Source organism: Numida meleagris, chromosome 5 (genome assembly GCF_002078875.1).
Source record: "Numida meleagris isolate 19003 breed g44 Domestic line chromosome 5, NumMel1.0, whole genome shotgun sequence".
NCBI classification, from domain to species: Eukaryota; Metazoa; Chordata; class Aves; order Galliformes; family Numididae; genus Numida; species Numida meleagris.
In genome coordinates this window covers 4,451,106-4,463,394 of record NC_034413.1, presented here as the reverse complement: position 1 = coordinate 4,463,394, position 12,289 = coordinate 4,451,106, and the positions used below count along the sequence as shown (strand labels likewise).

The 12,289-nt window shown below is 40.0% G+C and overlaps 1 protein-coding gene across 6 annotated transcripts in view; it reads right to left on the bottom strand.

Moving 5' to 3' along the window:
- Nucleotides 1-12,289, bottom strand: part of ATE1 (arginyltransferase 1) — a 71,497-nt gene that overhangs the window by 34,484 nt on the left and 24,724 nt on the right. For all 6 annotated transcript variants that reach the window (XM_021400262.1, XM_021400263.1, XM_021400259.1 and 3 more), the window contains 2 exons: nucleotides 6,664-6,845; nucleotides 2,881-2,980 (listed from right to left, as the gene is read on the bottom strand). In XM_021400262.1, the coding sequence (XP_021255937.1) occupies nucleotides 2,881-2,980; nucleotides 6,664-6,845 (282 nt within the window). The remainder of the gene's footprint in view (nucleotides 1-2,880; nucleotides 2,981-6,663; nucleotides 6,846-12,289) is intronic.

The following is a 12,289-nucleotide window of genomic DNA, read 5'->3' as shown; positions in this document are numbered from 1 at the left end:
ATAAAACAGACAGAAGCTTGGCACAATAAAAAAAACCCTAGAGCTCTCAAGTATCTCTCTGATGTGGCCATTGGTTTAGTTCTGGAAGTCTATAAATATATGTTTGTAAACAGAGGTCTTTAGCTGAAAATACATTTACAATTACAGATACAGAATGTAAACACATGAGAAGCAAGCCTGGGACAAACATCATCCTAAAATAAAACACCTCCTTGTACTTCAAGTTTTATCACAGGCTCCAAAAAGCATTAGGAAAAAGACTCTGCATCTTATGAGAGCTGGAAATTTTTCCAGGATACTATTTTTCCACAATAAGAACGACCACATCTAACAAAGCCTGAAGAGTTTAACCACAAGGTCGTGAATTTCAACAGAGAACCATTTTAAGCTGGTCTACTCCCCCCCAAAAAATGGAATAAAGCCATTGCTTCGTGTTTTTCATCACATTTTTCCATATTAATGTAGTTAGTAGAACTACAGAAATCCTTTTGTTTCAATTTAATGTAGATTTTACTGTACCGGTTCATAAATATTAACCCATACATGGGAACAAGTCTGGGAAGAGCCAGGAACTAAGAACTAGCCTAAAATTGTGATGTATTCCCTTCCCCATCTGCAGTTCCCCTGGTACTCTGCCATTACAGAAAATTACATTGCAATCAAATGCAAGCTGTTTGGGAACAAAAAGAACAGGAAGGAAAGAAGGAGTCAAAAGAAAGCTCGCTTTTCAAAACTTGTCTGATTACCAATCTGACCCACTGTGGTGGATGATGCTCTTTACCCATTTTCTCGCTGCTGATAATTCAGGAATTCTCGACCCTATTCCTGAGCCACTGGAATACTGCCTTGAGGATCCTCTTCCAAGATATTCAGGCCTCTGATCTTCACTGGACATCACATCACACACCATTTACATCAAAAATTGTATCATTTGTAGAAGCAGAAGATGGAAACATCATGGGCTGACCACCAAAAATGTGCTATGAGTTCAGCCCTGACATGCTTAGCAGCAGCCACCCATCCAACAGCTGCACTGCTGATTGTAGAGGAGATGTCTGCAATTTGCATTCCAAGGAAGTATCCATGTAGAACAAGGCTTTGACATTTGCTGTTGAATATCTATACCTCCAAGCTAGGAGTGGTGTATTTAAGACTAAAACATTCTGCTGCGTCCCCATGCAGACAACATTAATGCATCACCCCTGGATCATAACATAAACGAACAGAACAGTTCGTTGCACAGATCCCCAATTATTTCAGCCAGGCCTTGTGCAAAAGACTGAGATTGACGTAATGCAAAGTGGAACCCTGTCAAACTCCTTAAATCAGCATCACAAAAATCACTGTTCTTCACGCATCCCCTGTCAGCAGGAAAAAAAAGGCAGCTTCAAAAGCATTCAGACTGACAAATGTGAGCTCCAAAAGACAGTATGGTGCAAACCAGTACTCAGGCTCGGGTGTTTTTGCCAGAAGCATTCTGTATTTTCTTTAAAAAAAAAGCAAATAGAAATGTCAGCTTAAGCATTTCCACTGATCATAATCCGTGGCTTGAAGGAAAATTTCTTAAGATCTCCAAACTCCTGTGATTTCATTGTAAACAAGTGTAACATGCGTGTGTTCTTAGAAGACACTGCTTATAGAAAGATGCTGTCCCTAGTCTCCGTTCCCAAACATCCAACCACGGACAAGTTGGGGAGAAAACAAGCAGAAAATAAAGAACAGTGGTTAGCTCTTCAGCCCATTTGATTTCCCTATATGGCATCAGTTCAATAACACTTACCTTTCCTTCTCCCAGATTGAAGTCACTAAGGGAAAGGAGCCTCTAACACCTCTGTTAAACTGGGACCAGGCAAGGCCCTCGACATGTAACGCCACTAAGCCAAGCAGGCATTGCTTACATTGTTTAATCTGCCAAGTCAGTTCTTCCCCTCTCAGCTCTACCACCCACTTCACAACGGCAGTAGCATTATCTGGAAGCATTTCGTTGCTTAGTTTTACAATTTGTTTCAGCGTATTGGCTTTTCTTTCACAACCATCACTTCAACAAGCGTCACTGCTTTTTGCCTATTTGAAAACTAGCTGAAAATGCAGCATGTTTTTAGCATGCTTTGAGGATGAAAAAAAGAAAACACAACTCTTTGTCTAGATGTCATTTGCTCTCTACATTTCCATATTATTAACATATATTGTTATCTACAAACGTTCAAATGTCCAGCAGTTTTCACTATTCTGAAATTGTGCACCAGTATTCAGAAAGCAATGATACATTTATAAAGAAAAGATGGGATCTGAACAACACAGAAGAGATGGACCCTTAGGCATATAGGTCTACACTAAGCTGAGGCTAACAGGGATTACAAAGGAGATTTGGTGACACACTGGTTGTGCCAAGCGATCCGGGATTCTCCTGACCCTTTCTGCTACTTGATCCAAAATGCCTAATCTGGCTTCTCATAGTTTTATCTGCAGAGTAAGCCCCAGGAAGTCACGCTATCTCTGCCTACGGTCACTAAGCAACAGTTCCACAAATATTCAGTCGATTCTCCCAAAAAAGGGAGAATTTTAGCCTGTTGCCAGATGTATGGTAAACATGAGACACCCAGGTAACCAAATGACGAACTATTATCTGACAGCCTTGAAAATCTCTCCAAGTGAACAGCTTTTAAGCCAACTTGTAATAAATACCACATGCAGCTACGCTTTAAGAAAATAAATAAATAATCCTAAGTCAAGTTAAAGAGTAACCAGCGTTCACATTTAACCATGTAAAGTCTATTCTGACATCCAAAATGACAATTACAAAAATATTATGTTGCTATGAGAACCGTCAAGTGCTTTGAATAATTGCACACAAAGGAAAGAAGTAAAAACACACTTTACCTTGTATCGCATTTTGGGGCACGAATGAATGTAGAAACCCATATAATAAAAACAGAGATCGGGAGCTTTCTCGTGAAGTTGCCTAGTAAAAGCAATTTCCCTACGAAAGGAAAACAAAAAAAGGCTAATTATTTATGAATACAATCCCTACATTCATTTCATCATTAAAAGAAATGCTTTACAGCTACCTGGCTTTTGACCTATTTGAAGGTCTAGACTTCCATCAAATAAACAATGAAGATAATAAACACAAAACATTGTGTGAGGCTTAAAAACAATCTCATTTTTGCCTTTTGCCTTGCCATGTGATTGACTTGAAATTCGGAGAGAAAGTGACTAAAAGCCTTTATTTACAAAGTGTCCCGTTAATATGCATGCACAGTGGAATTCTACAGCAATCTGACCCAGCTATTGTACGCAGACTGGCTGATGCAGCTCAGGAAAACATCAGTATTTGTTAAAAACAAGCTTCAAGGATAAGCCTCTTGTTTGTTCTGTTCTTTGCATTCTGGTAATTTACACATAAAAACATCCGTCCTCGTGCAGCAACAGCGATTTTTCACTTGTCTCGTGTTTGTTTGTACGACTTTCTCATTTATTCTGAAAGAGAAGAATGAGTATACTCCAAAACAAGTTTGCTTGTTATTTTACTCGCAAGAGGAAAGCAGTGTTTTCAAAATGAGTCTGCCAGCGTTTCTACTACAACACTCATTTTTACAGCATTTCTAACTCCGCAGTTCACATTTGCATCAAACGTGATGGAACGTGGATGCTGCTTCTTACTTTCAGCATTGAAAGGAAAAGAGGGTATGAGCATGGTCCTATAGAAAGCACGAACAAAACCTATTTGGGTTTTTTTTTTCCAATCAATTCAAAATTACGATAGTAACATTTAAATATGCTATAAACCTGACATTTCAGTACCATGCACTTCGATGAGACCATCACGATACATTATTATTCTGAACTCTATCTGCTGGAAAATATCTCCAAGTTCCTTCCTATCTGAAAATCCAGGTAAATACAACAGATACCAAAAGTGAGGTTTACATACTACCAAAGTGTACCAACATGCATTTCACACGCAACATATTCAAGAATGCATGAAGTCAAGCACCCTTACCATTCCAAGCTGATTATCCTGGATCTAATTAAATATATGCCTTTGTGCAATTGTACAACCCTGGAAAACTACAGGAAAGGAACAGTCTTTGCACTTGTAAACATCTCCAACACTGTTTGCAATTGGTCTACATTGGCTGATTTAATGAGACAAAAAGACTTAAAGTGAAGAAAACAGACCGTAAGGCAAAGAGATTGGGCTGCAGTAGCAGTCCTACAGGCAGCTCTGTTGCCCACTGCAAGTTTGTTGAGGGTTCACAGTGAATTAACACATGATACCAGTGATACCATGCCTAGAACCACTGCAGGTGTCTTCACATAAATGGCAGTGCAGAAAGACACTCTAGAAATGACAAGCATTACTGCGGAACAAAAAAGCATCCTTCTGTCTCTCACCTCCGCCAGCAAAGCACCAGGGCTTCATGGAGTACAACTGCACCTTCTTTCCACATTCCTTTCTTGCTCCCTAGTTCACTGACCAACTGACCATGTGCAAGCCCATGGGTTCCCCAAACCAGGTGGGAACCGCTCCAGCCCAAGCTGAGAGCCAACGCAAGAAAGGACTCTTCCAATAGGCGACTAGCGAGCAATATGTACACTCATCTCATCAATACAAAACTCAGTATTTCAGTGCTAAATAACCCCATTCCAAAAGAACTTTAAGCATTTTTCCTCTCACAAAAGGTAAGTTACGTATATTACGATTACCTACTACTAATGATTTTAGGCAGCAGGGTGAATATGTTGAACGTTTTCTGAAAAAAAAAAGCAATGGGAATCACTTAGTATGTCTTGGTCAGCTTCCCCCAACCCTTTTTCAGACTGGTACATCACACGTAGCCTCTTCTCCCCTCATTCCGTACTGAAATGCCTTCTTCTTTCAAAAGATGTTCAAATCACATCCTTTCTACGACTCAGGAGCAAAAATATTCTCAGAATAGCATGAAGTGGAAGTGATAGTGTTGTAATGCAGTTTAACCTCCTCAGAGTAAAATTGGCAACAGCTTTTAAGGTATCAGGTTCCTTTGCAACTTCCTAAATCCTCCTGAACTCTTAAGGGCTTTTTCCCCCCCTTTTTTTGAAAAGAGAACAAGGCCAGCCCCCCCTCTAAGCCTGCTGAGAACTCATTTTTATTGCTTTAAATGCAGCAGAATTTACAAGCTGCTTTTTCACTAGTTGAGCCACACAAGCACGCTGCAATGACAAAGTTTTAAATTTACTATGTAGAAAATTTTAGATCATTTCAAGAATTCGTAAGCATGGATTATGTCAGTCTATTATTACATAAAATAACGTGATACATAAAGATACTGAAAAACAACTCTTAGAATTTGCTCACGGCAATCTGCATTAAAAAGAAAAGTCTAATTTTAAGTACCTCATGTTTGTATTAAAATCTAGATCACTAATAGAAACAAAGGTCACTTCTACATCATAATCATTCCAACATTTTTCTACCCGTTAATGCATTTTGATTCAGAAAAATGGTACCTCATGCTCTTTTAACTATAGACCAAATGAGATGCTACATTGGCAGTTACATTAATGCACACAACAGCTTGGAAGTTACTCCTGATCTGAGCTGGAACCAGACCAGAGATGCCAAGAGGCCCTTTCCTACCTAAACTCTTCCATGATTCTACCGTTTCTCCTCCATAAGGAAAATCTCCAGAACAAGGTGAGGAAAGCCAACAGGAAGGCAGTGTTATCAGCTCTTGCCCAAAGTGACAGATTTGAAGAAACTGCTCTTAGAGCTTAACCGACCTAGCAGCTTACCAGAGTGGGAGGCTCTGCACTCTGTCCAGCCATTCCTAGCTGCGTGGCTCCACCACAGCTCATGCACCAGCTCCAGTACTAACTTCACTAAGCGAGCTCAGCTCCCTAACCAGGTTGCTGAAGCAAACAGTCTTCTACTCGGTAAATTAACCTGGCTAAAGGTAGGATTGCTAGAAGCCCAGCACACAGTAGATATGGAGTGACTGAAGTGCCTCATTTCAGCGGCCACAAACCATTAGACTGATGTCAGCAGCCTAGCAGTGAACTTAGTGAGACTGCTCTTGACAGATGCATTTGAGTAATTCCTAAGTAGATTATTCACAAATCACAAAATTCAGCTCTGCAAAGGGAGGAATACACTCAAAAAGGTTGATAGTTAACCTAAGGCTTTAAAATTCACAGGATTACTCTGTCTGTCAGACAAAAGGTAATGAGATTAACATACCTGAAAATATATTCAGCGCTAGCATAGCAGGAAACTACTAATTCAGAAGACAGTTTTTACGATCTCACTGCGCACACAAGTATTAAAGTGATTAATTTCATTTGGTGACTAAGCTAAGGCAAAGGAAGAATTATTTCCATTCAAACAAAAAAAGAGGCTTTTTCTGCTGAAACCAAGCAATACTAAATTATTTTCTGGGGAATAAAGACTAGGTATTTCCTTTCTGAGTTTTTCAGACTTTTTTAATCTCTAGAAGTATTTAGCTAATTAGAAAGATTAGAAAATTTAAAATATATTTAGGAACACATCCAACTGTAGAGAATTAAAAAAAAATAATTTTTGCTAGAAAGACTGTTAGAATATGTTTAAATGGAAATAAAGTCAGGAACAAGTATCAATTCTTACTATGACATCTAACCAGAAAACAAAAATCCTCTTACCGTAATGCAGAGTAGACTCCCAAAGATAAGAAGGAATAGTCTGGATCGTAGTACAGATAGACAGAGGACACGCAGTAGGGCAGGATATCAATGACACCCACAGCTATTATCTTCCCATCCAGCCAGTACTGCTGGTGAAAAGAACCGTAGCCACATTCTGGTCCATTTGGTGGATTCTCTGCCTGAGGAGAAACAGGATATCATTATCAGACTGGTAGATTTCCAGTATAGAAACAATTTTAGACAGGGATTTTAAAAGAAAATACTGTGAGAAATCTTTCCTGCTATACATGTTTAGGGAACGGAAAATGGGAATTTGAGAAGCAGGGGAAACAATATTAATTCTCTATACCATTTTTGATTTTCACTGTACAATAGAATTGCAGAATCACAGAATAGCCCGAGTTGGTAGGGACCATTGAGTCCAACCCTGGCTCCACACAGCATCACCCAAAACCCATCTCTGAGTGCAGTGCCCTGAGCTCCAGCAGCTCGGGGCTGTGCTCACTGCCCTGGGCAGCTGTCCTGTGCCCGCCGCCCTCTGGGGCAGAGCTTTTCCCTTACCCCCACCTGACACAGCTCCATGCCGTTCCCTTGGGCCCTGTCGCTGTCACAGAGAGCAGAGCTCAGCGCTGCCCCTCAGCTCCCTGTGAAGATCATGGCTGCCATGAGGGCTCCCCTCAGCCTGCTCTGGGCCCAGCAGACCCAGGGAGCTCAGCTGCTCACACATCTTGCCCTCCAGGCCTTTCACCATCTTGACTGCACACCCATGATCAGCAGCCATCAGCCACAGAAGTTCAGTTTCTCAGTGTAGCCGCTGAGATTGTTTGAGAACAGGTTTATAAAAAGCACTTATCGGCTCACTATGTAGGGTTTACTCTTCATGACTAACGAAAGAACTTTTACCTAAAAACCTGGAGCTCTCTGTTGCCGCAGAACTTGTGGAGCTTCTGCAAAACCACTGAGGAGCTCACTGCTGATGCACACTGTGCTTTGAACACACAGCGAAGTGTGCTTCCACACTGGGTAAAAGCACCCAAGCCAGAAGCCAATGCCTCAAATAACAAAGAAAATTATCTCCTAATTTAAATTGTATTGCACGATCAACTCTGGCATGCCATTTTCTCCAACGTTAAGTTTACTTTAATCCTGAATTCCACAGTGCTCCATTTAATTATCCATCTAGTCGTGTTTTTCACTGTATTGCCAGATCTTCAGAAAGCAGCTTCTCACTCAATAAATCTGACAGTACTACCTGCTATTACCAACTGTTTTGCATTACAACAGCAGGAGGAGGGTTTAATCAAGTATTTTGATACAGTAGCATAGACTGAAGAGATGACGGGCAGTAGAAGTTATTCTAATTGTTACCACGTGTGTCAGGAGAAATCAATCACACGAACAAAAATCATTTCAACTGACTTACCCAGCCAATAAGTCGCAAAATAAAGGGTGTACAATAAAGTGTTTACGTTTTTATTCAGTCGTATAGCATAAAACTAGATATGTAGCTAAAGATACTATAAAAGTGAAATGATCAAATATTTGAGAGCTAAATCTGCAGAATATGAGGATATTAGAGGGGGATACTGATATATCAAGGTGAGGTTCTTTTCCTTTAGGAGAAGCCTATACGTTTGGTAGTTACGGTTTCATACAATATCAGCTTTTCAGTAGAGCCAAATGAAATCACATGTATTAACATTTTTAAGTTGGGACGTGGTCAAAGTTTGAGAACTTGGAATAAAGAGATTTTCTCTAAGGGTAACCCTAAGAGACCAGGTTAAGTTCTCTACTCAACTGCCACGGTGCAGCAGGTGACAGAAAAAAGAAGCAAACCAAGGGGAAACGTGATTTGTAATTTAACACAGAATAATTTAAATAACCAGATAAAACAGGTTTCATTTCTTTTCCAAAAATTCATCGTACAGAATTTAATAAGTGTTAAAAAAAGATTGTCTGCAATAACATGGAAAGGATTTTTTTTTTCTACAGTTAAAAGACTGCTGTGTGTATGGGAGCCCTACCTCGGAATGGCATAGCGTGGGTTCAGTCACAGACATCTGCCAACTGCAGTATCAGCTCAGTTAAGAACTTTCAGTGAGGCATGAACTACAGCGTTATTCCACTAACTCAATTACAAAGAAATCTACGAGCATAAAAGAGGCTGTGTTCTTCAACAAGGATAACAAGCACAGTACTCATTTCAGGCAAAATGTTCAGGGATCTCCGTTACATAAAGTAAATAACATTTTTAAAGAGCACACTCTCCTCCTCCTCCTCGAAAAGTTTTCATACAATATAATCCTTTGTAGCATTTGTAAGTACTATGTTTTCTCCAATTTCTCAATGAATAGTTGGCTCTTTTGCCTTGATTTCTCACATACCATCCAGGCCATTAGACGTGTAACAGGCCCAGTGTAGGAAACGCTCTCTTCGAGCAGGTTATACCATTTCACGTTGCTGATACAGCCACATGGGACCATGACTGTCAAAGGCTATGTAAAATATACATGGGACATCACGCAGTTGAGTGCCACCAGAGAGGGGAGCTCTTATCAACACAAAATAACACGTTAGCCTTTATGCTACTAAAATACCAGCTGCTCTTGCCGCTGAGAACATCAGCATTTCTCTGAGTAACGAATCAACAAATGTAATGTGAGAGATGCTACGTGGGAAAAGCGAGATCAAAACCAATATCCTCTTACTTCCTTACACAATTCATGTTCAAATGATAGGTACTGCTAGTTGTGTTAAACAAAAGCCCCACTATTCGACAGAACACACGTAAAAAAGCAATGCAAAATTTTAAAATTGTGTGTTTTGTTTATATTCATTAAATAAGTTATATGAAAGGACTAAACACTAAAACTCAGGCAATGAGAGTCAAGGCACAATTACATGTGCTATGACTAGGAGCTGTTAAAACTCTCATAGCTATTTCTGCCTCACATTTTCCTCATGAATGTGTGATTGGTCATAATTTATAATACATTATTAACATTTAAATTTTTAATACTGTCTGGTATTATATGTTGCCCTAATTAATACAGTTCAATGTAATAAGTGCTTATAATGACATTTCAGTGATGGTGAGAGCGCTCAATTTTCTTCAAAGCACACTGGTCTTTCGCTTAACTTCTAACACATTTTAGTGTTATTATTAATATAGAAATTGCACTTGTTAACCCCTAACCTAGACTGGTGTGCAACTACAGAAGGCACTGCACCGTCCCCCATGAGAACCTGTCCTGACCCTGTTTTTCTCTGGAAGATTTCATGAGATTTCCTACTTAAAACATTTCCATTTTAACCTTTGCTGTGGATGGAAGGAGGAATAAAATTTCAAATCCACGTTACCTTACACAAAGAAAAATAAATTAAAAAAACCAGGAAACTCTTGATTTCTACCTCTAGTGGAAATTATTTGCCAAAGTGAAGTGATTAATTCCAGCAGTTCTTCTCCCAAAGGCACACACGCAAAACCTACCATATGGTAGATTTCTATCTTTCTTGGTTAGCAACGTATCTCCCGTTCACTACTGTCTCCTTCTTTCATTAGGGATTAGTGGAGATGCTGTGAAAGCAGCCTACAAATACAGGCTGTGTCAGCAGAGATGTAGCACTACAGGCTTCCATCCAAACAAAGAGGGAAAAATTGAGTGGAAAAAAAGAAGAGAAAAACCAGCAGTGCACCCTCACAGTAAAACAGCACCAACAGCACCTGGCTGCACCAGGCAGAGCATTGCCAGTAGCTCAAGGGAGGTGCTGATGGCTCTGTTACCTATTTCCCTCTCTATGCAGCACTGGTAAGGATGCAACTGGAACACTGGATCCAGTACAGGGAAATACAGACTTAATCATAAAGGGTTGCAAAGACGATTGAGGACTGGAGCATCTGATGTACAAGGAGAGAGCTGAGGTCCTTCAGCATCAAAATGAGATGGCCTGGAGGAAGTCTTTATATGTATAACACTGGACAGGAGGGAATCAAGATGAGGGAGCCAGGCTCTTCTTGGTAGCGCCCACTGACAGGACAGGAAGCAATGGGCACTACTTAAAAAACTCATGAAATCCACTCTGAACACAAAATGCTTTTCTATTACAAGCGTGGTTCAGCACTGCCACAGACTGTGCCAGCAAGAGCTGAGTGCAAAGAACCACGGAAAGATTCCATAATGCTGAGTGATTAAAAAGACAGTGGAAATACCAAGTGTTCATAAATACCATGTGAAGTGCATTAAAGAAAATGTTGCTGTATGCACATCCAAAACAATAGGTAGTTAGCCATGCTGGTTTTCCGTAGGGAGCCCTGCAAGGTGCCCAAGGCCAGGCTGGATGGGGCCTGGTGTAGTGGGGAGCAGGCGGCCCATGGCAGAGGGTTGGAACTGGATGGGCTGCAAGGTCCCTTCCAGCCCAACCATGCTGTGATTCCAGGAGCTCTATGCTAAGCCATTCTCCTGTGCTGAGCCACTGGGGTAAAATGGCAAACTTTCAGATGTTGCTTCATAGAGGAAAGGAACGCTGAACAGAAAACAAAAATCACTTCTCTACTGTACCTTGCTTACTGCTAGGAAGTTGCCCAGTTTTCTGCTACTACACACTGTATGATTTTTTTAAACTATTCTTTTTTTGTGCACGCCAGAGCCCATAGCCAAAACTGAAACTAAACACAGCAGTAAAATGAAGAAAGAAAAAAAGACAGGAAGAGTTTGGGCGTTGATGCTTATTTGCAGTTAATAACGATATTAAAAATTCAAAAAAAAAATTACAAATTGAAATCGTGTAAGGCTTAAATTTGATTTTAAATTATTTTTGTTCTGAAGGGCAAGCAGACTGCTCACTACTAGATTTTCCTGTGGCAACTGTTTCAGAATAAAGAATTTCAAGAATCTCTTGGCCTCTGATACACAACCCCTTTTATTTAACTTCATCTAATTGAAGACATCTGTAGTGGTGCCACACAAAATTTAATTCAAGCTTCGAAATGTCAATAAAAAGTGTCTGTAAGAAACAATACTGGTATAAACCTGGCGGGGAAGTGTGCATCAACATCTACGTAGCCATACAAAATTAAGAATATAATAGCAGTCTGCTGCCTCAGTTGACGAGGTGATAAAAGCCCTTTTCCTATAAAGCCTAATGAGCTCTATTACTCTTCAGCTTTCAGGAATGCAAAGGCCAGTGGACTCAGCAGAGAAAAAGCAACAAACTCTCCACACATGGATTCATTCAAACTGCGACATATCGCATTACTTGTGTAATTACTATAACCTGACAATTTCATTACAGTCACGCCGTACTTAACTCTTTAAGACTAACAAGAAAGACAGCAGACTGATGTAGATTTGTTGCGCTTACTGGAAAAGAAACAGCAGCATCTCTCCTCAACTTTTAACTCCAATTGTAGTCGAATACAAGATCAGTACATTATTTAGTAATATATTCTTTTAAAGAAAATAAAGAAGAGCACAGTAATTTCTGCCTTTTTTGAGTTGTTTTTTTTTTTTTTCCTAATGCAGCGATATGAAATTCAGGGGTAGCTCATTATCCACCTCCTCAGACTCCTTTGCAGATTCAGTGTTAACCTTCTTTACTGGCTGGTGATGATACAACACCGTGA